The 27,231-nt window shown below is 52.7% G+C and overlaps 1 protein-coding gene across 4 annotated transcripts in view; it reads right to left on the bottom strand.

Annotated features, from left to right (window-relative positions):
• Positions 1 to 3,177: 3,177 nt before the first annotated feature.
• Positions 3,178 to 27,231, bottom strand: part of MGAT5B (alpha-1,6-mannosylglycoprotein 6-beta-N-acetylglucosaminyltransferase B) — a 67,055-nt gene continuing 43,001 nt past the window's right edge. Inside the window, exons 9-18 of one of the 4 annotated variants that reach the window (XM_006045337.4) lie at positions 25,915 to 26,046; positions 24,451 to 24,584; positions 20,074 to 20,204; positions 19,636 to 19,641; positions 12,891 to 13,046; positions 11,730 to 11,876; positions 11,431 to 11,547; positions 5,769 to 5,843; positions 5,135 to 5,391; positions 3,178 to 4,713 (exon numbers count right to left, since the gene is read on the bottom strand). In XM_006045337.4, the coding sequence (XP_006045399.3) occupies positions 4,515 to 4,713; positions 5,135 to 5,391; positions 5,769 to 5,843; positions 11,431 to 11,547; positions 11,730 to 11,876; positions 12,891 to 13,046; positions 19,636 to 19,641; positions 20,074 to 20,204; positions 24,451 to 24,584; positions 25,915 to 26,046 (1,354 nt within the window). In that variant the 3' untranslated portion in view covers positions 3,178 to 4,514. The remainder of the gene's footprint in view (positions 4,714 to 5,134; positions 5,392 to 5,768; positions 5,844 to 11,430; positions 11,548 to 11,729; positions 11,877 to 12,890; positions 13,047 to 19,635; positions 19,642 to 20,073; positions 20,205 to 24,450; positions 24,585 to 25,914; positions 26,047 to 27,231) is intronic. The other 3 variants (XM_044938611.2, XM_044938610.2, XM_006045338.4) reach the window with 3 other exon arrangements.

Below are 27,231 nucleotides of genomic sequence, written 5' to 3'. Positions count from 1 at the left end.
TTCTTCTTGACTTAATTTTGTCAGGCTGTATGTTTTTAGAAACTTGCCCATTTCTTCTAGGTTGTCCAATTTGTTGACATATAAATGTTTATAGTGTTTTCTTATGATTTTATTTCTGCAAGATCAGTTGTCATTTCTCCTCTTTCATTTCTTATTTTGTTTCTTTGGGTTCTCTCTGTTTTCTTGTTGCTGAACCTGGCTAGAAGGTCATCGATTTTTTTTTTATCCTTTCATAAAAACCTTATTGATCTTCTGTCCGTCTAGTCAAGGCTATGGTTTTTCCAGTAGTCATGTATGGATGTGAGAGTTGGACTGTGAAGAAAGCTGAGTGCCAAAGAATTGATGCTTTTGAACTGTGGTGTTGGAGAAGACTCTTGAGAGTCCCTTGGAATGCAAGGAGATCCAACCAGTCCATCCTAAAGGAGATCAGTCCTGGGTGTTCATTGGAAAGACTGATGCTGAAGCTGAAACTCCCATACTTTGGCCACCTGATGCGAAGAACTGACTCATTTGAAAAGACCCTGATGCTGGGAAAGATTGAAGGCGGGAGGAGAAGGGGATGACAGAGGATGAGATGGCTAGATGGCATCACTGACTCAATGGATATGGGTTTGGGTGGACTCCGGGAGTTGGTGCAGGAGACCTGGCGTGCTGCAGTTCATGGGGTCGCAAAGAGCTGGACACAACTGAGCAACTGAACTGAACTGATCTTCTGTTTGCTTTTTTAAAAATCTCTATTTCATTTATTTACTCTCTAATCTTTATTATTTCCTTCATTCTGCTGACTTTGGGGGTTTTGTTCTTCTTTTTCTAAGTTCTTTTAGGTGGTAGATTAGGTTGTTTATTTGAGATTTTTCTTGTTTCTTGAGGAAGGCCTGTATCTCTATGAACGCCCCTCTTAGAACTGCTTTAGTTGCATCCCATAGATTTTTGTTTCCATTGTCATTTGTCTTGAAGTATTTTCTGATTTCCTCTTTGATTTCATCGTCAGCCCATTATTTTTTAGTAGCATGTTGCTTAGTCTCCATGTAATCTTTTTTTCTCTCCTTTTTCTTTCAGTGGTTGATTTCTAGTTTCATACAATTGTGGTCAGAAAAGATGCTTGAAATAATTCCTATTCTCTTAAATTTGTTGAGGCTTATTTTGTGTTATAACTTGTGGCCTATCCTAGAGAATATTCCATGAGCACTTGAACAGGAAAAAAGTTATTTATTTATGGTTGTGCTGGGTCTTTGCTGCTGCACGCAGGGCCTGGTCTTCATTGTGGTGTGGAGAGTGCTCACTGCAGTGGCTTCTCTTCTTGCAGAACACAGGCTCTAGGGCACAAGGACTTCAGTGGTTTTGATGCTCGGGCTCAGTAGTAGCTGCACAGGCTTAGTTGCCTTGCAGCGTGCGGGGTCTTCCTATATCAGGATCAAACCCGTGTTCCCTGCACTGGCAGGCAGATTCTTAACCACTGGACCACCAGGGAAGTCCCCATGTTATGTCTTTTGAGAGCATTTAGTCCATTGACATTTAAAATAGTTATCGACAAGTGCGTATTTATTGCCATTTTAAACCTTGTTTTCTAGTTGATTTCATAGTTCTTCTTTATTCTTTTTCTTTAGTGTCCTGATGGTTTTCTCTTGTACTGGGCTTGAGTTCTTTCTTTCTAGTTTTTGGTGATTCTTTTGTATGTTTTTGCTCTCTGGTGACCCTGTGTAAACTGTGTGAATCCAATATTTTTGGTGTGAGGGCTGTTTTGGTGTGGGTGCCTGCTACGTCCTTCCTCAGGGTGTGCTGGCCATTGTCCTCTTGATGGGGAGCGTGTTTGGGGAGACCAGAGCCTGCGCTGGATGTTGGGGGGGGCAGCCTCTTTGCTCTGTGCTTGTCACAGCCCTGTTGGGGGCAGGGTCTGCTCCCCAATTGTTGGAGTAAAAAACCCCAGATCTGGCTTTAAGCTTCACTGTGAGGTAGGCAGGAGTGGAGTGCTCCTACTGGGAAAGAAACCCTTGTGTATTCCTCCCCAGGGGCTGTCAACAGGGGACATGCAATTCTGTGATGCCGCCCACCACCCAGTGTGCGTACCAACAAAGTCTGCTGCTGCTGGACCCACCCTGGACTCGCCTCTGCTGAGGGAACACTGATAACTGGCTCAGACGTCAGCCCTGCCCCTGCAGTGTATACTCTCACAAAGCCCATGGCCACTGTAGCCACACCCTACCTGAGCCAACTGACAGCGGAGGGTCCTATGGCAGACTCATGGCCCATCGTATATGCGTTAACAGTGGTGACCTAGACCACATTCTAGGCCCTTTGGGCTGGTTCTGCACGGCTAAATCGAGCGTTCTCTCTGGGTCCGTCAGCTGAAACCCCATCTACTGCACACCCTGTACATACTGGCAGGAGCGTGTTTCAGGCTGGGAAGTACAGCCACGTGACGGCTGTCAGTGCTGGTCTCCCTCTGCCCTGCCTGGCAGCAAGGTGGTACCTGCACAGTCCTCTTGAGCAAACACCAGGCCATTCCACCTCCCTGTCTGCCCAGCGGGCCTCCCAAATGGCAAAGGGGGTTCCCAGGATGAGGGACCCTTTCCTTTTTCACAGCTCCCTCCTAGGGGTGCAGATTCCATCCTGCTTTTTTTTCCCTCTGTCCTACCCGGTTACATGGGGCTCTTTCTTGCAGCTTTGGTTGTGAAGGATCTTCTGCCAGCTTTCAGCTGGCTTTCTGTGAGAATTATTCCACGTGTACATGTATTTTTGATGTGTTCGTTGGGAGATGAACTCATCTTTTTCCTCTGCTGTCCTGACCTCCCTCCCCTAGTCAGTCATCTTATCACGATCCAGCTCAGAGATTCTCATAAAAATGCATTTCTGTCCTCTGACCTCACAGCAAGCACAGCCAACAGAGGCCAGACCCAGGTGGACAGAACCAGGTACAGCCTGCTGGTCAAGCAGGGTCCCTAAAGTCACAGTGTTGGGGTGGTCAGAGGGGCCCATGGACTTCTGACACCTGCAGGGATTTCCTCTGAGCAACCTGACACAGCACCAACCTTGTAGATGGAGTGACAATGTGGAGGAGGGGCCCACGGGCCCCAGATATCTGCCCCCCACCCTGGGTGTTCACACCCCACTCCTCCTCCAGGCCTGGGCATCCCAGGAAAAAGATGAGAAACAGCACAACTCCTCCTCTGCACCTCACATCCCAATAAAATATTTATTATTTCAAGAAATAAATCTTTAAAAAAAGAGAGAGAAAAAAGAGTATCTCTATTGCTTTCCCCCAACAGGTCAGGTCCTTGGTGACTACTGAGTTTCTGTGGCCACAGGGGCCACCCAGACCGAGAGGGCTCTCTGATGGGAGGGGTCCACCCTCAGGCTCACAGCGGGGCTAGTCCCCCCTCTCTGGACTCAGGGTCCTGTGGCTGCCTCCCCAAAAGGGTGGAGGGGCAGGCCTAGGTGGGTGGGGCAGGTTGCCAGAAAGGGAGTGGGATTAAAAACCAACTGGGGTGGGGTGGCAGTGTTTCTGAAGTCCTGGTCTTTTTCCTCAAGCAGGGCTCTGGGCTCAGGCTGAAGGGGAAGGCATGCCACACAAAGATGGACGGACAGCTGGATCCAGAGGAGGTCTGAGGCTGGAGGAGGCTGGAGGTAGGGACGCAGATGCAGCACTGATGGGGGGGAGGGCACAAGGGGGTAGCAGGCCTGCGGAGCCAGGAAATAGGCCAGGTGTGCTGTGGGTGGGGCTGAAGGTCCATCCCAAGCCTACGAAAGATGCTTGGGGGGTGGGGCAGGGCCTGAGGCTTTGGAAGCAAGTCCACGGTCTGGAGTCGCAGTCATGCTGGGGGAGGTTTCAGGAAATGCCCAAAGTGAAGAGAGTTGGAACAAGCAAAAGGGAGACAATTCAACCCAGGGTCCAGGTGGTCCCTGCAGCCTCTGACCATAGTCCCCAAGGGTGGAAGGGAGAGGGAATTTGGGAAAGCTAATAGGAGGCCTCAACAGGGTCCCCCAGCCTGGCCTTCCCTCAGGCCCCCCACCCTTTCTGCCCACATTGCAAACAGCTCCAGAGGGACAAGGTTGACCCCTCACGCATCACTCCCCACTCTGTGGACCGTTCAATGGGCCATCGAGCAAGTATCACCCCGCTTCCTCTGTCATATACCCAGAGGGCCCCTCCTGGTCCCAAGAAGGACAAGAGCCCTCTCTCCATCTGGCTCAGATCTGGTCTTGCACAGAGCAAGGGACCTCTGACCACCTGCTCCTGGGCCACTCAGTGGGACCCTTGCACCAACCCCCAGCTGTTCGGCCACTGTGCTGCCATGCGCCCCTGGGAGGAGCACGAGGAGCCTGCCTGGGGTGGGCACCAGGTGCTTGGCAGAGTCTCCCCCCTCCCTAGACCTATGCACCAATCTGCCCTGCCCACGTCCCGGTCAAGGAAGAAGGCTTCAGTTCAGGGGCGTCGAGGGGAGGGAGGGTCACTGGAGCTCGGAATCTGCTGGTGCTTTCTCCTGCGGTGGGGAGGGCCAGCCGGGCGGTCACCCTCACAGACAGTCCTGGCACAAGGCCACCTGGCCCTTGCGGAAGTCTCGGCAGGGGCAGAGCCGCCGATATTTCGTGCTGGAGCCGGCGCAGCTGAAGAGCAGAGGTTCCTTCTGCAGGAAGCACTCCTGGCCGGGCTGGGCGAAGGCCGGGTACAGGTGGTTCATCTCTGACTCAATGCCGTCGCAGGGCACCTGCAGCCTGGGTGGGCACCACCGGAGGCGGTCACTCAGTGGGCACTGCCCATTCCCCCCGCCCCGGCCCACCCATTCTGGACCCAGGGATGTTTCTAGGAGGCGCTGGGATAAATGCTGGGGTGGGCAGCTCCTGACAGTGGGCAGGAGGGCAGGGCCACAGGCTGATGCATCAGGAGAAATCGGGCAGTTTCTGCAGCCTGGACCTAGAAGATGCCCAGACAGCCTGGGCAGGGGTCTGAGGCTTTGCCAAGGGTGTAGAGCTGCAATGTGGAAACCGGCCTGGAAGGTCCCTTCCAGATCCTTCCTCTCTGGGAAGCACTGAGTCCCCCTCACCCTTGCTGGCAGGCCAGGGGGCAAGGCAGTCAAGGGAGTGAGGGGCTACAGGTGAGGTCAGCTGGGCCGGGTCAGGCAGGGGGCTCACTCACTTCTGGAAGGCGTCCTGGCTGTTGAGGAAAGGGAAGAAAGAGGGCTCGCAGATCAGCCCATGGTCCAGGCAGGCGTCTGTGCAGGCCCTCCCCGCGGCAGCCAGCCAGGCCCGGAGGGAGTGCACTGGAGGCCAGGCCCCCGGGGCCAAGCTGGCGTTGCGGGGCCATTCAAGGTGGGTGGCGTTGGGAGCCAGGATGAAGGGGCTCTGCGGGGCTCGGGTCCCAGGTTGGGCAGGACCTGGGGCTGCACAAAAGTCCTGCCGGGAGGAAAGCAGAGTTTGGAGGAAAAATGGGGCACCTCTCTCCCGCTGACTCAACCTACTCCTGACTTCCCCCTCACTTGCTACCAAACTTTTAAACAGCTTTATAATAAAATGAAAAATAAGAGCCTTTGCATTTCCATGCTATGATATGGAGGCTTGGATGTGAGAGCTGGGGGTCCAGGAGAGGGGCGCTCCAGGCCTGGTCTCTGAGCAATGCTGCTGGCCCCTCAGCAGTCCATCTCCACCCTCCGCAGGGAAGGAAACAGGCTGGAGAAAAACTGGGGCTTAAAGCACCCTGCACCCCGGGCAGAGGTGGGTCCTGACTCTGGAGCCGCCCCACCCCAGAGACAGAGAGTGGGGGACCCACACACCTGGTGCTGGATGTAGGCGTGGATTCGCTCCAGCATCCCCTCACACGTGTACTCGTAGGGCAGGTAGGGGTCCACCTGTGGGAGAGACAGGCAGACACATGGGTCAGGAGAAACCCTGGGGCTCCCCAGACCTGGCTGCTTGGCTCTGGGAGCAGAGATCTGGGGGCTCAGGCATCCTGCACCCAGCTAGCCTACCGCTCCATCCACTCAGATGCCCTGCTCCCCATTGCACCCCACAGTGGCCCCCAGGGGCTCAGGACAGCTCATCTCTCCTTGGCTCCTTTCCAGCTACACCAAGTTTTCCCTCTTTCCCTAAAGCTCATTGTTCCATCTCCACTTGGGCTGTGATGTCTGCTCTTTCCGAGCCAAACCCTGGATTCATCTTCCCCTTCCCAGGTGGCTCAGGGGTAAAGAATCCACTGGCAAGAGACATGAGTTCAAACCCTGGGTCACGAAATTCATCTGGAGGAGGAAATGGCAACCTTCGTTAGTATTCTTTGCTTCCCTAGTCGCTCAGTTCAGCTGGTATAGAATCCGCCTGCAACGCAGGAGACCCCAGTTTGATTCTTGGGTCAAAAAGTTCCCCTGGAGAAGGGATAGGCTACCCACTCCAGTATTCTTGGGCTTCCCTGGTGGCTCAGTTAGTAAAGAATCTGCCTGCAATGCGGGAGACCTGGGTTTGATCCCTGGGTTGGGAAGGTCCCCTGAAGGAGAGCACGGCAACCCACTTCAATATTCTTTCCTGGAGAATACCCACAGACAGAGGAGCCTGGGGGGCTACAGGCCATGGGGTCACCAAGAGTCAGACACGACAGTGACCAAGCACAGCATAGCTTAGATGTCACCTCCTCCAGGAAGCAGACCCAGTGTAACACCTCCTGTTTAACTCCTGTTAAAAGACTACTTTCCTTGGCCCCCACCCCAGACCTCCCCAGTGTAGAACTGGCTCCTGTGTTATCATTTCTGATGTGTCCCTTGTCTCCCTCAGGTTAGGAGCCCCATGCACTCTGGGACCATGACTTGTTCACCATTGAATCCCTGATGCCTCACCCGCTGCCTGGTGCCCAGTCATCACTGGGGAAGTAGTCATAGAATGGAAAAGCATCCCGGCTCTGCCTGTGTCCTGCCCAAGATGCGGAAGGTTCACGCAAAGGAACCCAGAGCATCTCTCAGCCTGATGGAATGAGATCACATTTGTGAAGCTTCCTGCCCAGATCAGGCACCTGGGAGGTCCATGCACTAGGTGCCCCAAATGGAGGCCACACACCGTCCGTCTAAATATCAAAGTTCCAGAGCAGCGCACACTGGGGCTGATGGGAGCAGATGGATTTGGCAGCTGGGGCCCGAGAAGTGAAGGGAACAGAGGGAGGAAGCGATGAGGGACCTGCCTCCTGGGAGTGGGGACCCGCACCTCTCCTCCACTCTTCTTGCCTGGCCACCCCTGCCCTGTTTATACCAACCCCCCGGTGGCCCTGCACACAGCCAGCTTGGAGGAAAGATCGGCCAGGTGGGCAGGAGGCAAGATCAGGCTGACATGGGAGATAGTCCATCTCAGACTCAGAGAAAGATGTTTTAGCCTTCAACACCCATGCCCCACTCCCCACGTGTGTGTGTATGTGTTGGCACCACACCTAGCCAGCCCACCTCCTGTTAATGCCATTTTCCAGCCAGCAGCACCAGAAATCAGGTAGCTTCAGCCCTGGTAGTGAAATCCTGCAGGTCTGCTCGAGGCCACACTCCCCCTGCACCCACCCTTCCTCATCATCAGAGGTGGGTGGAGTCAGAGCCCAATCCTGCCTCCAGGAGACCCCACCTCGAGGGGCTGCAGGCCCATCCTGAGCCCTCTGCCAGGGGGACATGCCCAACATCAAGCTGAGGAGGGTCTTGAGAAGCGGCAGCTGCCACCAGGACCGAGTCTCAGGACAAGACCCCTCCCATCTGACCTTGCCCCAGTCCTCACTTCACCTGCACTGTGAACCGGTGTCCTTAATCCAGGGGCAGTTCCGGGGTCCCAGAGAATTCCCCGGGTCCACACCCAGCCACATCCTGCACAGTCCATCGACCAGCACAGCTTTTCAGCCCTGGGCTCTGCACGGTCAGTCCCGAGCTGCTGGCCCCCGAGGCCCCAGCCACCAGCTGCTGCTCTAGCAGGTCCCCAGTCGCCTCGGGTACAAGGCTTCAAGTCCTGGTTATAAATAAACCCCCCGGAGAAGAGACTTCCCCTCCAAATGTCACTGCCTGCTCTAGCAGCAGCCACCGAGTTATCCCCCTCGCGGTTTGAAGCCCATCGCGCAGTGATTCAAAGCCGCGCACCCCCGAATGAGGGGACATTTCAGAGCAGCCACGTCCCACCTGCCGTGAATCTCCCACCGGACGAGCCAGCCTGCCTGGAAATTACCCCCATTAGGTCTAATTACAGGTGTGCACAGTGATCCGTCTCACAGAATGGCAGGTGCTGGTCCTGCTGGAATTACCGGCCTGTGATAATGAGAACGGCGGAAGGGGAGAAAGCGGGCGTCCCTCCCCCCACCTCCCTGCCCCTCCTCTCCCTCCCCTCACACCTCGAATGGCCTCACCCTGGACAGAGAGATGCTTGAAGGGCAAACCCAGTGAGACCGAGAGGCCTGAAAAGAGCCCCCACCTGGAGCCTCCTCGCTGCCTGTTGAGGGGGCAGTGGCAGGCAAAGGGTGGGGGCCGCCGGGCTGATGCCTCAGGTCCCTCTCGGCCCCTCCCTCTCCCTCTCCCCGCAAAAGGCCCACGACTCGAAGAAGAAGCTGTGTCCCCTGATGGCGGCCCTCATTCGCTCTCTGAGCTCCTGCCAGCTATCTCTGTTTTTTAAACTAGGATGATCAGATTTATCCAGGGGGCTTGTTTAGAACGCAGACTCCAGTCCAAGTTCGATGCAGGAAACAGGGCACTCAAAGCTGGTGCTCTGGGACAACCCAGAGAGGTGGGATGGGGAGGGAGGTAGGACGGGGGTTCAGGATGGGGGACACATGTACACCCGTGGCTGATTCATGTCAATGAATGGCAAAAACCACCACAATATTGTAAAGTAATTAGCCTCCAATTAAAATAAATTAAAAAAAAAAGTAAAACGCAGACTCCAAGCCACACCTGTCCTTTGAAATCAGAAGCCAGGGACAGGCCCAAGAGTCTGCCTTTTAAACACCTTCCAGGCTAACTGGGAGGTGGGGTAGGAGTGGGGGTGGTTAAAAGCAGAGGGGCCTTGGGCTGGTTTGGAGTCCAGCTGCAAGAGTCAGCCTGGTGAATCTGCAATACCTTAGTTCCCGGACCCTTATGTTCTTGTGATTTTTAATTAACTAATTAACACAATTAAACAGATGTTCATGTTTTTTAAAAATCAAGAGAAAACAAGGCAAAGGAAATTTTCCTCTGACCCCAGATGCCCAGACCCTGCCCGGGGGCAGCCACGTTATCAGTTTCTTGTGTGTCCAACCAGAAATAATGTGTGAATAGATGAATGGGCTCACATGCACAGACCACCCCCACCCCATTTTTAGGTCTGCAGCTGGGAACACCATCTCCACAGGGCTGGGATCTCACTGAGTTTCTCTCGAGGGAGGGATCCTGGAGGTGGGCCAGGCCTGCGGCCTGGAGGTGGACAAAAGCCTTCGGAGGTCCCCCTCTCACCGCTGCCTCTGTCCCCACCTCTGGGTGGAAGCCTCGGATGACGGCTTTGGCAAGGGGTGGGCAGAGGGAACGGGAAGGGGGTGGTGGTTTCCTCCAGGATAGCATCCCACAGCACCCTCCCCCATACCTTCCATGGAGGTACCTGTTCAGCCCAGTGTTGAGAGCTGACCCCCTCCCCCACCCCTCACCCATCCAGCGATGGATGGAGCTGGGGGAGGAACACCTCGATTTCCTCATTTCTCAGGTAGGACAATTCGGGATCTGAGGACCCCACCTCTCAGAGGTCCCCGCTAGCATTGGACACCAGGTGCCTGCAGGCAGGGGTAACCTCCATAACACACCCTGACTCACTGTCCCTCTAGAACCTTCCTTCTTGGGATCACCCCCCAAATAAACTACTTGTAGTCAAATCCCTGTCTGGGGTCAGCTCCTGGAAGAACCCAGTCTCAGTCTGTGACCTGGAGGAGCTCCCAACAGAGGAGGATTTGCTTAAGTGGATGCTTCGGAAGGGGCAGAGGGCTCTCCCCGCACCACTGATGGAGGGTCCCGAAGTTCAGCCACTTCTGGGTCAACCTGGCCACGTCCGCTGCAACTGGAGGTGTACCTAGGCTGTAACATGGCAGTTTCCTGGGCACCTTCTCTAAAGAAACAATCACAGCCACTCAGGAGGGAAGGACGAGGGTGTAGTGGGGTAGAGGCAGGGAGCGGGTGCGGGAGGCAGGGACTCTCTGGGGCCATTTGCTGAGAGGGTGGGCTAAGTGGGGAGAGGGCTGAGTGGGAGGGGACTGATCCATGGGATGCAGGAGGGTGTTAAAAAAATGCCAACCTCGCAGTCCAATGGTCAGGACATGGGATTCAATTCTTGTTTAGGGAACTAAGATCCCACAAGCCACATGGTGTGGCCCCCCCCCCCAAAAAAGGAAAAAACAAACAAACAAACAAACACAAACCTGCCTATAGTTAGGATAACCAGGCAGAACTCTGGACCCAGAGCTAAGCATTTAAGACCATAGGGGGATCTATGCCTGCTGGCCTCTGCCCCGAGCCTAGCAGGGCCCCCAGCTCCCCGGGCAGCTGGGCGTCCTCCTGGGCATGGCTCTCCCTTGTAGAGCCCCTGCTCCACATGCTCTCTGACTCTGCCACAAGCCCACCCTGAGCCGCACATCCCCCCAGGGACGGCACACGCAATGAACAAACAACATGGTATTGGGCAGGGAAGAGGACCCAGCAGGAGTGGTTATTTTGGCTCAGCCTGGAGTTCGAGCTACTGCAAGAAGTGGGTCCAGAGGGACTGTGGCGAGCAGAAAGCCCCCACCCCCACCCCGTTCACACAGTCTGACCTCTTCTCTATATACAGGGACCATGAGAGCACACAGGGGGCTCTCAGATGCCAAAGGTGCCAGCAGAGGAGGCGAGCTGCACAAGCCCCTCCCTGCCCCCTCCCATACACAAGTGCATCCCCCCCTACACACACCAACACTTACTTGCTGGAGGAAACGCAAATGCTCCACCCACTTGCTACCCAAAGGTGGCACCACCACCAACACCACAGATCTGGTTTGAAAGGCAGGGCTTCAGCCCCACCCAACCTGCTGAATCTGGACCTGCGCTTTAACAAGATCCCAGATGATCTGTGTGCCCTGAGATGTGCTGCCCAAGGCCACAGAGACAGCAAGAGTCCAAAGAACCTTCACACATTCATCCTGGAAACCACCCTGCACCTAACTTGTGCTAACAGGACCTGGCCTCCTAAGACACTCAATAAGTGATTCTGGATCCAGGGCTGCCATGTAAGGTTGTGCAGGCTGCCCACTGCACAAAAGCATATTTTTGCCTCCACCTCCTCGACAAACACACACACACATCCAAGTTGGTGAGTGGGGCCCCTGCGCAAATTTGCCAATCCAGGCCTGCAAGTCTGAATTCACCAAGAGGAGCATCTTTTTCCAATTATAGCAAAGACCCAAAGTATAGGATATTGGCGGTCCTGACTGGATCCGAGCCTCACCTGGGTTGTCATGATGGCCTGGATGGCTGCTTCAAACTCCTCTGAGTTGTTGTAGTCGACGGTCCACACGTGGGGCTTTCCAATGAAGTTCTCTGCATAGGGATGCTGGGAGAATACCTACCCAGGGCACAGAGACAGGTGGCTTCTCCCTGTGCTGCCAAGCTGGGCTGGGTAAGGGGAGGTGCCCCCACCCATCTGGGCCATCTCTCCTTCACCCCAGGCTTCAGGCTTCCCCTTCCAGGAACTTTGGGGTCCCATCTCAGAGCCCCTGGATGTGGGCTCAGGCCCTTCCCACTCACCTCTCTGGAGGTGGGCTTGCCCCGGAAGAACTCGTGGTTGAGGGAGCTGTGGGGCGGGCTGAACCGGGACTGCAGGAAGACACAGCCGTTGGCGATGGCCTCCAGGGGGGCAGGGCCCTCATAGGGAAAGCCAAACCCTATGAAGAGCTGCAGAACCAAGGTGGCATGATGATCAGGGAAGGTTGGGTATCACAGCCCAGGAGCCCCGAGAAGCTGGGGGTGAGGTTGGGGTCAGGACATTCACAGGAGGCAACTGGGGCAGTAGAGAGCACAGGCCAGCTGTGTGCCTTGGCCATTGTGAAGTGAGGAGGTCTAATTAGGTAATATCAATGGCCTCTTCCTGCTCCAAAGACTATGATTTGGAGAGGAAAAGAAACAGCAAGGGTTCCCAAGCTTACAAGGCTTCAGGCCACTCCTACAGTTGACCTCAAAGGACCTTTACTCACTCACCCAAAAGACATTCATTCAGCACCTGACTTGCACTAGAGGAGTGCTCATAGGGCTGGCCCCTGGAAGATGATATAAGTGATTCTGAATCGGGTTGCCACGTAAGGTTGTTTGGGTTGCTCACTGCACAAAGGTATCCTCTTTCCACCCCAATACATACACACCACACATACCCAAGATGCCTAAGGAAAGGAGCTATGGTCAGATTAGGAAAGGACCTAGCAGCTGGAAAGAGACCCTTCAGGTTCAGCTGACACTTCAGGGCCCACAGCAGGATCATGCTCCAAGGACACAGTTCAGGAACTTCCAGAAGCAGTCAGATGGAACTCTAGCCTGGCTGCTCCTCCTCCTTTTGCCCCAGCCTGTCTTTCTACCCACTCAGTGGCTCTGAAATCCACGCCTGACCCAGAAGTCGGCTGGCCTGGTGTTACAGGGTAGCAGGCAGGAAGCCCAACTCTTTTTTCCCATTACTGAACCCCATCCAGCTCCCTTTCCCTGATGGGTAGCTCTATCTCTAATCCTGGCTCCGACCAGCACCTAGGAGGCCTGGACACGAGGTTCAGGGCAGCAGAGCGTGCTGGGGCATGTCCACACGTAGAAGAGGGCATGAGCGACAGTGTGGCAGATGTGGCAGATGTGGCAAGCGTGAACGGGCAGCCTCCTGGGTGTCTGTGGCCGGGCTGGGGTGAGGATGGAGGAGGGGGTGGGGCTCACTTTGGCCTTGCGCAGCAGCTGCTGGAACTCAGGCTGCGGCAAGAGGCCGTGGTTCTTCACAAAGGCCGGGACTTCAGGGGGCCGCTGGCTCTCGTAGTACACGGTGCCGTGGATCTCCATGTACTTGTTCAGAATGCTCAAGAACTTCTCCTTCCCCTGGAAGAGGAGGAGGAGATGGGGGCCTTGCTCTGACCACAGATGGCAGAGCCCACTGAAGAGACATTACTGGTCGGGAAGTCAGAAAACATGAGCCCAGTGTCAGGTTGGTCCCTAATCAGCTGTGTGACCTTGAAGACACCCCCTCTCCTCTCTGGACCTCAATTTCTTTATCTGTGAGTTGCAGAGGTTGGACTAGACCAGGGGCCCTAGGCCTGTTTAGCCATGGACCTGTTGTCTTCCAAACGTCTCCCATAGAAACCAACATCCAAATGCATCCAAAAGTTTATATTGTCAAAGCTATGGCTTTTCCAGTAGTCATGTTTGGATGTGAGAGTTGGACCATAAAGAAGGCTAAGCACCGGAAAACTGATGCTTTTGAATTATAGTGCTGGAGAAGACCCTTGAGAGCCCTGGGACAGCAAGGAGATCAAACCAGTCAATCCAAAAGGAAATCAACCTTGAATATTCACTGGAAGGACTGATGCTGAAGCTGACGCTCCGATACTTTGGCCACCTGATGAGAAGAGCCGATTCACTGGAAAAGATACTGATACTGGGAAAGATTGAGGGCAAGAGGAGAAGGGGACAACAGAGGATGAGATGGTTGGATGGCATCATCAACTCAATGGACATGAGTTTGAGCGGGAGACAGTAAGGACAGGGGAGCCTGGCGTGCTGCAGTTCATGGGGTCACAAAGAGTTGGACACACTTAGTGACTGAACAACAAATGGAGCTACTTGGCCTCCTCTGAACCCTGATGACCTGTGAGGACCTCTGCAGTGGTGTGCAGCATGGGCGAGTAGATCACACCTCGGGGCCTGGGCGCCCATCTGACCCTACGGCCCAGGCTCGGAGCTGGGAGCTTCCGTCAGTGTAGGGCCTCAGTAGGAACAAGCATGGGATTGGCTGCTGGGCTCTATATTTTAGAGTTTTTTTGAGGCTTGCAGAAGAAAGGAAGGGATAAGTTGAAGGGAAAATAGCTACAAGATCATGAATCAGGGTGGGCCTTGGAGCTCTTTTCAGGGAGTGTTGGTTCCCAGCAGATCAATGGGTCAGAGGAAAAGAACCCATGGTTCCCCATGTGCTACCAGCCAGCATGAAGTCAGACCACCAGAAGTTCCAGCCCAGATTTAGTTTATAAACCACAGCTCTTGAAGAATGTTATCAACAAATATTAAAATAATTAACAATTCACATTTTGAAACTCAAAGTGCATCAATTTTTTACAAAGAGGCCTTCCACATTGGGTAATGCAGATCAGCCCTGTCTCTGAGAATGATCAGGAAATACAGGGAAAACACCTATGATGGCCCTGAAAATCTAACAAAGAATGAAAAAATTTGAGGCCAAGACCTGGGAGAAAGAGGAAAAGAGATTGTTGAGGCCAGTGTCGGGTTTGGTTTTCCTCCTGGGGGGCCCACCCGCTGATTCCAAGGGCAGGATCTAGCCAGCGGAGCAGACCTGGGAGATGAAAGTCTAAGTTCAAGGCCTGCTAAAGGTAGGAAGCGTTGATGGAAACTACACTTTGGGTTGGAATTCTGAGGAATTACATCACGGATGAAAGGGTGGGCCAGAACTAGAAACACTCTTGCTGCTGCTGCTGCTGCTAAGTCGCTTCAGTAGTGTCCGACTCTGTGCGACCCCATAGACGGCAGCTCACCAGGCTCCCCTGTCCCTGGGATTCTCCAGGCAAGAACACTGGAGTGGGTTGCCATTTCCTTCTCCAATGCAGGAAAGTGAAAAGTGAAAGGGAAGTCGCTCAGTCGTGTCCGACTCTTCAAGACCCCATGGACTGCAGCCCACCAGGCTTCTCTGTCCATGGGATTTTCCAGGCAAGAGTGCTGGAGTGGGGTGCCATTGCCTTCTCCAAGAAACACTCTTAACAGAGGCTAAATTCTTTTAAAATGTCTCACTCACTATCACTGATTAAGGTGATCTAGGGGACGTCCCTGGTGGTCCAGTGGTTAAGAATCCACTCTTCCAGTGCAGGGGGTGTAGGTTCAATCCTTGATTGGGGAACTAAGATCCCATATGCCATTAAGCATGGCCAAAAAATTAAAAAAAAAAAAAAAAAAAAAGGCAATCTGGGATTGCAAGATCAGTTCTAAGCCAAGAATAAAAGAAAAACCTCTCTGGAAGAAGAGAACATTATTCTTGACCTCAAATTATTTCTACAATTTTTCATATTCACTTTCCAGAACCACCCCTAACTCAAAAGGAAAAAAAAAAAAAAAGGAACCAATGAAATCCCAATCAAAATCCCAGCAGGCATTTTTATAGAAATTGACAAGCTAATTCTAAAAACTCATTTGGAAATGTTGGAAATGCGAGGACCTAGAATCGACAAAATAACTTTGAAAAAGACAAAGAAAGTGAGCAGACTTATCTGATCTCGAGACTTATTACAAAGCTACAGTAATCAAGACTGTGATGCTGGCATCTAGTTAGACAGATAGATCAATAGAACAGAAGAGAGAGTCCAGAAATAGACCCACACACGTGGGGTCAATTGATTTCTGACAAAGACGCAAAGACATTTCAGTGGAGGAAGGGACAGTCTTTTCAACAAATGGTCAGGGATCACTCGCTATCCATATGCAAAAAAAAAAAAAAAAAGGAAAGGAAAGGGGAAGAAAACACAAATTAAAAAAAAATTTTTTTAAAGGAAAGGGGAAAAAGTACTTCAATCCGTACTTCATATCATATATAAAAGTTAATTCAAAATGGATCACAGGGACTTCCCTGGTGGTCCAGCGGTTAAGACTCTGACTTCTAATGCACGGAATGGGGTTCAATCCCTGGTCGGGGAACTAAAATCCCACAGGCTGTGCAGATCGGCCAGATTTTTTTTTAAAGAGGAGAGACATTGGGGCAGAAGCTATATTTAAAGAAATGGTAGCTGAGAATTTTCTAAAATTAGTGAAAGTTCAAACTACAAAGCCAAGAAGATCTACAAACTCCATGCAGGATAAAAAAGAAAACAAACAATGAGAACCACGGAGGCTTCTTTTAGTGAAACTACTGAAAACCAAATAAATAGAAGCCTCAAAAGCAAGCAAAGGAAAACACTCCACACAAATCACCTTTAAAGGAACAATAAGACCCACACTGACTTGTCAGCAGAATGACAGAGGGCAGAGGACAAGCTAGAATTTGTACATGATGAACATAACCACCAAGACATTTTTAGAAAAATCAAAAACAGCAAACCCAGACTAGGGTGTTTCCGTCTAGAGAAGGACAATGATCCTAAATGGAAACTCAGCGACGTAGGAAGGAACACAAATCAATAAAAAGGACAGATGTGAGTAAATGTAAATAAACACTGACTTTATGAAACAACAGTAATACTAATATATTGTGTGGTATACAATATTTGGACAGTATTAAAATACCATAAGAGTATATCAGCTGGGGAGAATAGAAATAAAACATTTAAAGATTCTTTTACAACCCCATAAAAGCTTTAAAGTATTGACTTATATTAGGCTTTGATAAGTCAAGGATGTATGTTATAACCTTTACAGTAGCCTAAAGAATACAAACACATTAAGAAAATCAGAACCAAAAGAATATGAGAATATAATTAGCTAAAGAAAGGTGGATTTTAAAAAGTACATCAATGTAAAAGAAGACAAGAAGTGAGGGGGGAAAACATGGAACGGCTGAGAAAAAGAAAAAGAGGACTTCCCTGGTGGTTCAGTGGTTAAGAATATGTCTGCCAAAGCAGGAGACACGGGTTCGATCCCAGGTGCAGGAAAATTCCACGTGCCCCAGGGCAACCAAGCCTGCCTACTGCAACTAGAGAAAGCCCTTCCGAAGGAACAAAGACACAGCCAAAAATAAGTAAATAAATACGTAAATTTTTAAAAAACAGAAAAGAAAAAAGAAACCAACTAATAAAAAATAGATTCAGAGTCAAATAATATCAGTCATCACACCAAATGTAAAAAGGATTACTTATTATAAATTGACTCATGCCCCCAGAAACATATCAAATCAAGGATGTAAGGTGTGAAGAAAATGTCTCCAAGGCCCCTGTTCAACTTCCTGACCCCATTACCAGAGCAGCTGTTGTTAAGTTTCTCCTGTGCCTTCCTCAGATCTTTTATGCATGATAAGTGGATGTACATTTTCTTTAAACCACACACATACATGCACAGATGGGTTCATGTCACATGCACTGTTCACCAACTTTTTTTCACCTAATCATATGTATATATACATATGTGAGTATTTATGTGTGTAAATGTAAAGTTTTACAAAACAATAGTTACCCTTGATACATATAAAGTCCTCTGATATCCTTTTATTCTATTGTTGCTATGCTATTCTACTTCATTTAGAAAGGCTAATTAAGACTCAGAAAAAGACAAACTGTAGGATCTCACTAATCTCTTGAATTGAAGAGAGTCAATCTCATGGTTAGTGTCAGGGGCTGGGGGTGGGGGAAACGGGACCATGGGGGTCAAAGCAGACAGACTTTCAGTTACAAGATGAATAAATCCAGGGATTTAACGACCGGCATGGTGACTACGGTTACTCAAACTGTACGGTACACTTGAAATTTTCCCAGAGAGTCGACCTTAAATGTTCTCACCCCGCAGACACACGGTATACAAGGTGATGGATGTGTAAAGTAGCTTGGTGGTGGTGCTCATTTCACAATGTATATGTATACCAAGCCATCATGTTGTACATCTTAAATACATACAATTTCTCTTTGTCAATTATACCACAGTAAACCTAAGGAGGAAAAACAAAACAAAACAAAAAAAACAAAGCCAAGTTGCAGTTTGAAAAGCAGAGCTTAGGTCCCCCACGTGGCACTTCTGATGTCCGGAATGATTCCTCCAGCAGCAAGGCTGGATTTGCCCTGCACCTGGATAAGCAGTCTTTTTCCCATCCTCTCCCTCCCGGTCCCTGGGACAGACTCTCATAAAATAGCCGTATCTAAGCCTTAGCCTCCAGCTCTAGGGACCCAGGATAAGACAAAACTCCTCAACACAAAAGTCATCAAACCCTCGCCCTGATCCTGGCTGCCGCTCCCCTAAGGATGTGACAACCGCGCCTTCTCCTTCCTCCTCCGCCTCTGCCACCTGGTCCCCTGAACTCCGGATGGCATCTGTCCCAGGATGCTGCTGTCATTCCTTTCTTCGCCCGGCCGCCTCTGCCTGCCTTTGGTCACAAAGACCAGAGCACAGATATCTTTTTTTGGAAGAAGCTTCTTTGAGGTCTCTTGCTGTACAGCATTGCTCCTGGCTATCCCAGAAGCTCCTGAGCCTGAGATAAAACCGTTCTCTTCCCAGATCTCATGACCTCTCATTCTCTTGGGGCAGTCTCTGAACAGTGTTCTCTGGCACAAGCAGGCACTGTCTGTGCTCACTCCCTTGCCCAGCGCCCCAGGCATCCTGGCAGCCAGCTTGTCTGGCATCATATGAAAATGGCCCCTTGCTTCTGTCCCCACACTCCATGGTGGGCACTGACATCTCAGCCAGGGCTTGGACCCTTAGTCCAGCCTGCAGAGCTTCTCTCTGCCATCATCCAAGGCATCATAAAAAAGGAGGCTATTAAGAGTCTTGGCCCTAGACTTAGATGTGGGTTCTAATCCCAGCCCCGCCCACTTAACTAGTTGGTCACACTAACCTCACAGTTGATGGGCAAGTGAGAAAATAATGTGAGTACCTGGCAACAGTAAGCTCTGGCTGGATGAGTATTAACCATGGCTGCGACCTCAGAGGGTTGTCTTGGCACAGATCACGAGATGTCCCTTAATTCCTCCCCCTTACTCAGTCACAGAACTCCAGGGCTAAGCTGGGCACACATGGCTAGAGCACATCTACTTCCAATGTCCCCTAACTCTGGCTGTGGCCATGGGACTGAGACCTAGCCACGGGGCCATATGGCGCAGAGCTGTGTGTAACCTTCAGGAGATATGCTAAACCTGGCCTTCCTCCTCCTCCTCCTCCTCCAAAGCCCCCGACCCAGCACCACCGGCTGAAGGGCAGATGTAATGACTGCACTCTGTGGTCATCTTAAACCAGGAAGCAAGACTGCAGATGGGAACTAAACACAGCGAGTCAACCAGGGGAGAAGAGCCCCGGGGGTCAACCCAACACTGACAGCTCCAGGGCTTGTCAACAGGAAAGAGGATACACTTCCCTCTTGTCTCAATCACGGTTAGTCAGGGCTTTTCTTTGACAGCTGGACCTAATCCATACAGCGTGAGAATCATTCATTAAGATGGTCATGTGACAGCTCGACACGGAGTGTGGGGGCTGCCCGATGGTTCCCACGATGGGCATCTTTATTATTAACCTTTAACCTCATGTCACCTGTCTTAGGTCAACTGTCCATCCTAGGAGCTGCCCTGTTCCACACCGAGCTGGACCCTGACTTCCAGGGCCCAGAAAGAGCCCACCTGAGACCCTGATGTCCCCATCACCCTCCTCCCACCTTGGTCTGGTCCATCCACAGTGCTACCAAGCCCAGAAAGCCCAACTTGGGAGCATCCCAAGGGGAGACCCTCTGGAGAGCAGGGAGCGGCAGGACGTGGAAGGAACATGCGGCAAACAGTCACCATACCTGGAGCTGCCTCGTTGCCAGGGGGGCATAGAGAAAAGAGGAGAGAGAACAGGTCAGTGGCCAGGTGAGCGGTAACATCCCACACAGACGGTGCTTCTTGGAGGGACTTTGCCCTGAAGCTGGGGTCCAATCCCTAGTCCTCTCTTATTTCTCCCCTGCCTCCCACCCCCCAGAATCCCCACATGTAGCCTAAACCCCTTTGGTGAGTTAGAGTGTTTGTGGATCCATCCGAGCAAGGGCGGGGGATCAAGCCGTTTGAATTTGTTGCAAAGAGTGGAGGCAGGGAGGGGAGTGAGGCAGGAGTCCCAGGCCGGTATTTCCAATGGCATTTCTTTTTTGACCACTAGTGGGGGCCGTTTCCACCTTCCAGGGCTGGGGGTTGGGAGCTTCCTGGGGGCCGAGGATTGGTGATGGGGTCTGGGGGCCGGCAGGTCTCACCTTCCAGATACTCGCCTCCTTGCCGTACACCACTGCCATCTTGCTGGCCTTGCCATCTTTGATGAGCTGCTTCTCTGTCTCATTGAGCTCCTCGGACACGAAGCCCATGAAGGAGTTGTCCGGGGTGTGAGCTGCAGCCAGACCACGAGGTCAGGAAGGGGCAAGCCCTGGTCTACCCAGACTGGCCCCATTGGAGGGGACACCCGTTTGGCAGGGAAGTGGAAGGGGGTAGGAGGTAAGGGGTGCGGTTTGGGTTGGGCGGTGGGGAGAGCATCCATCCATCAGGGCCCCGGCCCCCTTCCGCGGCATTTCTCACCGCCTCCCCTCTCTCTCTCCATGCAGATCTGTGCTCACAGGGCTCTGCTGAGAGGTCTTTCCTGACCCCAGCCCCTCTCCGTCTCCTTTCCCTGCTTTATCTTTTGCCCCAGAACTCACTGATCAGACACGACAGTACATAGTGATTTGTTGGTCTGTTACTGTCGGAATCTAAGAGGGCGGGAGCTGCCTGTGTCCCCGGGCCCCTGGGAGCGCCTGGCCCGGCTGGTTCACGCATGCGCGGACCCATCCGCGTTCATACCGGCAAGCTTCTGCCCCTGCCCTTCGTTTAAGCGCCCACCGCCCATTTCCACGATAAGAAAACCGTATTCCGCTCCAGGGCCCCACTCACACGTCACCTCCTCTCCTCCCAAGAGCCTTCTCTGGGGTCTGAGTGCCCTCCCTTTGAGGGCCTGTCTGCCGTCCTTAGGTCTTCGGCAAAGCGCGGATTCGCACCCTGACTCGCTTCCCAGAACCCAGAGCACCAGGGTCAGGATGTGCGTTTCAGCTGCGTCTCCAGTTCCTCGGCCAGGCTCCAGGCATGTTACTGATTAGCTCGTCTGCCGCGGCCGGCTAAAGGAGTGGGCACAGGTGCCGTCCGTCTGCAAGGACCACGGTCTCTCCTTTCCATGCAAAGGACCTCGAGCAGAATGCCTATGGAACCCAATTACACCTACTCTACCTTCCTGGTGGGAGAGGTTGCATGTGGGAAATAGGTTGGCAGCAGCCATATGCCCTTGATTTCCCAGAACAACCCTGAGGCCAAACACCCCGTTTCTTCATTTCAGATGCACGTTTTTCACATTTTAGCATTTCTGTAATCGGGATATACTTTTTTTTTTTTTCCCTTTTGGCCGTGCCACCCGGCTTGTGTGATTTTGGTTCCCCCACCAGGGATCGAAGCCGCGCACCCTGCCATGGAAGCACGGAGTCTTAACCACTGGACTGCCAGGGGAGTCCTGGGATGTATACTTTAATCAAATGTATAGATGTGACATGGTATGTCCACCCAACCCCTTCAATACCCACAAAATTCTTAATCAATATCTGGTGCATCTTAGAAGAGGTGGTGGTTTTCTATCCAGAAAGCTCATGGATTCTTGAGTGTGAAAACCTGACCATTGTAAGGAGAAGTCTTTGCTGGCTGCAAAACAAAATGATCTCCCCTCTGGGCTTCCCTGGTGGCTCAGCTGGTAAATAATCCACTTGCAATGCAGGAGACCCCGGTTTGATCCCTGGGTGGGGAAGATCCCCTGGAGAAAGGATAGGCTACCCACTCCAATATTCTTGGGCTTCCCTGGTGGCTCAGGTGGTAAAGAATCCACCTACAATGTGGGAGACCTGTGTTCAATCCCTGGGTTGGGGAAGATCCCCTGGAGGAGGGTGTGGCAACTCTCTCCAGTATTCTTGCCTGGAGAATCCCCATGGACTGTAGCCCGCCAGTCTCCGTTGTCCATGGGGTCGCAAAGAGTCAGGTAGGACTGAGCGACTGAGCAGCTAAGCACACACTAGGGTTTCAGAGGCCTGGGGGTGGCGGTGGGGGTGGGGGGCGGCGGATAGGGAGGGGCTGGAGGCCAGGAGTTGTTTCTGTGATGCTTAGAGCTCAGGAAGCTCTCCTGTCTCAGGAGGCTCTGCCCAGGCCGGGGAGAAGCCCCAGGAGGGCAGACAGACTCTTCTCCCTGACTCAGTTTCCCTACCTAGCCCCACCCCCGCCTCTGTACCTACTCTCTGGCTCCAGCTGGGGCTGCAACCAGGCCTCTCTCCTGCTCGCCATTTTCTCCCATTTTTAAGAAAATCTCATTCTGCCAACTCCACAAGAAGTGATAGGTTTAGAAAAATTAGCTAAACTGGTAGACATGGGACAGGGAAGTATTGCAACCAATTAAAATAACAGGGACCATGAAAAAGAGCTCCTGGGGGCGGGACAAGGTGGGGAGAGGCAGCCAGCCTCCCAGTTGCTCTTTGAGTAAATCAACTAGCTAGATGTGGAAAGAGGTCTGCTCATGAATTCCTTCCTGGACTTAGGATATCATTAAGACAGGCAAGTTTGTGTTTCGTTCTCTTTCTTTAATTTATTCAATCAATTAACATTTTCTGAAGACCTCGATAGGCTCCAGGGAAATAAAGCTAAATCAGTCAGTGGCTCCTGTTTGAGTGTTTCCTAATCTATCAGTGGAAATAAATGTATAAGCAAATAACTCATATTTCAATATATGCTTTAACAGAATTAGGTTTAAGAGTTATAAACACATTCTGCCTGGAATAGATAAGGTGATTAGTGAAAGTGTTGGCAAAAAGAAGAGACATTTGACATGGGGTTTTGGAGGATGAGTAGGAGTTTGCCCTGGTTGGGGAACTAAGATCTCGAGAGCAAAGCACAAGCTACATGGCATGACAACAACAAGTCTTCATGACATTCCCTGGCGCAGGAACCTACAGTGACTCTCAAATTACCATATCCAATGTAAACGTGGGAATCTTTGCTAAAGACCCACCTCTCTGCTCCTGGATCCTGTGTCTTCCCTCTCTGCTGTCACATATGCTGTTGCTTTAGTCCAGAGCATCGCCACCACTACCCACCCAGCCCACTCCAATCTCTCGGCTGGGAGCACATTGCCACCTGATGACCTGTTAGGACTCTTCTCATGGAGAAGCCTCATACAACCCTGCGATGGGCCCTGGAGAGGGAGTCTGGCACCCACCAAACCATGTGACTTCAGACAGGACATTCCACCTCTCTGGGCCTCAGTTTCCTCATCTGGGTTCCAAGGAAACTTCCCACCTTCCCAATCAAGCCATTGGTGGTGGTTTGGTCGCTCAGTCACGTCCGCCTCTTGTGACCTCATGGACTGCAGCCTGCCAGACTCCTTTAACCATGGGATTTCCCAGGCAAGAATACTGGAGTGGGTTGCCATTTCCTTCTCCAAATCAAGCTCGTGTATTATTCAAAAATCTCATCTACCTCTAATGCAGCCTAGAACCTAAAGAGTAACACAAAAGAAGTCACTAAACACCCAGAAGGGATGCAGTCACTTGATGGGCTGGGTAAAGATCAGCTACTTTACTTATAAGCAAATTCCTCGGGACCCTGCTTTGAACCAAAGTCACTCTTAACTTAGAGACAATCCTGATGAGGATGCTTGCCTGACTTTCTGACCCACAGCCTTCAAAGAGCCGCCAATTAGACATGCAAGATGCCACGACAGGCAGATAGCCTAACAACGATTAAAAGTGACAGCTGACAGCCTCCCAACTAGGAGAAAAAGCGCCACATCACACAGCGACAGGACAAGGGGCCCCTTGGCAGGGGATAAGGCTCTGCACACCTCTGCCGGCCCTGCAGAGCAGGCTTCATGCCAGAGAGATAGAGCGTTGACCCTGAGTTGTCAAGAAAAGGTTAAATTATTTTCAGCATGCTGCATGGAAGAGGGGAGGTCAGTGTGTACACATTTTAAAGTCTCATTAAAAAATCTCGAAAGCTCAGCTCAAATGGCCTCCCTTGCCTGAAGCGGCTCCAGCCCCCACCCACAGCCTGACTTCTCATCATCCCCAGTGTTGGACCCTCCTGGAACACTTGCATTTCCAGAACCTTCCATTCTTTCCATATCCATCTTCACTACATCTGTTTCCTCTGCTTAGAAAGCCTCACTGTGCTGCCCCTCACCACTCATTAGGTCTCCATCACTTTGGAATGTCTCTGGAAGGCCACAGAATCCTGTTTGGTCTGGACCCCTGTGCTCAGCTGCTCTCTGAGAGCAACCTGTGCTCCAGGAGGACAAAGGCTGCATCCTCCAAGTGTTGAAAAGGCCACCACGCCGCCCCACCCCACCCCAGGCCACCCCTCCCCACACACACACCACCAGAGGCTTCCTTTGTGGTTCACACCTTTGCTGAGAGGGGATCCAGGCTTTCTTAGCCAAGGCCGATGGTTGGATGCATCTCTATCCTCACACAGACCCCAAAAGGAAGAAAGGAGAGGACAGAACGGGACCTGCCTCCTCCCCACTCCTGGGAGAGGCCCTCCCCATCCCGCCCCACTCCATGGGGCGGCTGGACACTCACGGAACATGGTCATGAACTGCTTGGGGTTGAGGTTCCAGTAGCCCCAGTTGGTCCGGTAGCCATGCAGCGTGGCGTATTCTTCGTGGTTGTACGCAGGTTCGGTCCCAAAGGTGTCGATGACCCGGATGCGGCACCTGCCCCCACCCCACCCCCCAGGAATCCGGGTCACCAATCTCCCGGTGTCTCCCTGGGCTGGGGTGGCCCCAGCCATGGGCTCTGGAACCCGAAGCTGGCTGGTCAGGGTAGTGCGATGTGTGGTCAGGGCTTGGGCTCAGACACTAGCTGGCTGCGTGACCACAGGCAAGTGCCTTAACCTCTCTGGGTCAGCTTTCCATCCATCAAAGGGGGATAACAACCGCCGAACCATCTCAGAGTCTTCTGTGAACAATGGACTACTAACTCAGAAACTGTTAGTTTTTACAGCTGCCCCAAGGGAGCCTAGAAAGGGAGGCCCTTCCTGGAATGCGGTCCCTCCCCATTGCCCAGGATTCACCAGCACAATTGCACTTCCTTGAGCAGGGACTCCACAGCCCCTCTGCCCAGGAGCCTGCAGCCCCCAGGAAGTGCCTGGTCTCTCTGGACTGACATGCAGAAGAGAAGGGCCCCAGGGAACCAGCTACCGTGTGCCTCAGAGTCTCCTCTGCAAGAATGGCCACTGCAGGTGGGCCTCCCAGCTGATGGGGGCTCTGTCCCACCCTGAGGCCAGAGCCCAGAACCTCTCCCTGCATCTCGGCCACCCCAGGAATGGGCACCTAAAGAAAACTGCTGAGTCTCAGACTCCCCTCCAAGGTGCTCCCCCACCCAGAGTCCTTCCTGGTGACCCAGAAGTGTCCAGACTGCTGAGGTCAGCACTCCTCCCCGCCCCAAAGAAGGGGTGGGATTGGGAGGAGGAGGCCCGAGTGCATGGAGAACACACATTAATAATAAAAGCAATAACGCTGCCTGTCACTTTTTTTCCTAATAAAATCATGTGGGATAGTCAATGAGACTGGAGCACACGTAATAAATAGCAGGGCTCTCTGTGCTAAATTAAACCCCATATCCTGCTGGCTGCAGAGAGATGAAGCGATGGCATTGGCCTTCCTCCCGCCCAAGATGGGGCTGGGCGGAGGAGGGGGTGGGGAGGGGGCTGCTGGGTCCTCACACACAGGGCTCATGCCCGGCCCTGTGCCATGTTCCCTCCACCACTCCCTGCTGTTCCTCTGCCCTCTCCAACGGGGTCAGCTCTGACCTCATCCCCTCCGCCCTCCAGCCTGCCCAGCAGCAGAGAGGCCCTGGAGCGCCTGGCTGTGGTTTATTAATTGTCATCCGAGTCAGCCGAAGCCAGGAGGCAGAGCTGTCTGGGAAGGAAGGTGGGGGGTGGGGGGGTGGGAGGTGAGCCTTCGCTCTACCCTGGAACCCGGGCAGTGCAACCCCCGCCTTGGGGACCAGTGGGCAGTCACCACCCTCCCACTGCCCTCTCACCGGTACTTCCTGAAGGAGAGTCCCATGTGCTGCTTCATCTGCTGCAGGCCGTGGTAGTCGGTGTAGATGAGGTCGAACGGCAGGGGCATGGTGAGCGGGCAGTTCCCCCGGCCTGGCGGCACCCCTAAGTTACTGAGAGAAGAACCCTTCAGAGTCTGAGCCCTAAGAGGGACCCACAGACCCACTTTCCCATCCAGCCTTGTGTTTGGGGGATCTGGACCTCGCCCTGGTTCCTACAGTCCAGAATAAAATGGGGAGGGGGGGACACTGTACAGGAAAGTGAGGTCAGTGCGTGAATCCTGGCAGACTCTTGGAGAGGAAGCCAACAGGGCCACCACATACAGTTGCATAGGTTTTTCACTGCACAAGAGGCTCCAACGAGGGGCAAATGGGACTGAAATCCAGCCAGGGCTACCTTGCCAAGCCTGCACCTGGCCTGGGCTACCTGCCAGAAGGAAGAGAACCTTCTGTTAATTTGCACAAACCTGATCTCCACAGAGCTGTGTCCACCCAGAGGGGTGTGGACATTCATTCACAGAGTGGCATGTACACCAGTAAAAGTCCTCAGCACAGCTTCAGCATTGGAGCTGAAGGGCCCCCAACCCCAAGTCCCAGAAGATACAATCCTGCTCTGCTGACTGGCTCCTGGCCACAGAGAAGCCCAGCCCTGGCCCACGGGGCACCCTGCCTGCTGGGTCACTTACTTGCACGTTTTCCTCTGGGACAGGGCTGCCTCTGGTGACCCAGTTTGGAGTCTCTGGGTCATCACACTGGAGCCTGGAGGACATGGCCTCCCTTCTCCCAGGTCCACCTCCCTGGAGACAGGGGCCCTGCCTGGCCCCCACAGTGCCAGCATGAACTTTGTCCTGCTCACCCCTGCCCACCCTCCAGGAGCCCCTGCTAAGCCTGCCTACACTCCCCCTACAAGGATGATGGGGTTTTTAGATCAGTGACTCAGTAAGTCTGTACTGAGTGGCTGAGTCTGGCAGGGAGTAGTGTCGGCCCCCAGGGAAGCCCTCCTTTTTGGGGGTCCCCAGCAACCTCTCACCTCCCCCTGATTCCTGCCTCCCTTGGATTCGTGGTCCAGATGCTGAAAGGCATCCGCGAGACCTCCCTCCCAGTGAGTCCCTGCAGGGATCCACCTGGCAAAGGGGCCAGGATTATCATCTGTTCCCTGGGTCACATCCAGGGCTCCTTGAGACAGTTCAAGCAGGCGGAAAACCTGGATGCCTCTGCACTCTCCTGCTCACACTCAGCAACCCACCAACAGAGGCTCTGAATGCACCATCCCCCAGAGCAAACTGCCCTAATGCAGCC

Source organism: Bubalus bubalis, chromosome 3 (genome assembly GCF_019923935.1).
Source record: "Bubalus bubalis isolate 160015118507 breed Murrah chromosome 3, NDDB_SH_1, whole genome shotgun sequence".
In the NCBI taxonomy this organism is placed as follows: Eukaryota; Metazoa; Chordata; class Mammalia; order Artiodactyla; family Bovidae; genus Bubalus; species Bubalus bubalis.
Note: the sequence above shows the minus strand (reverse complement) of the source record. Positions and strands in the feature narration are given on the sequence as shown.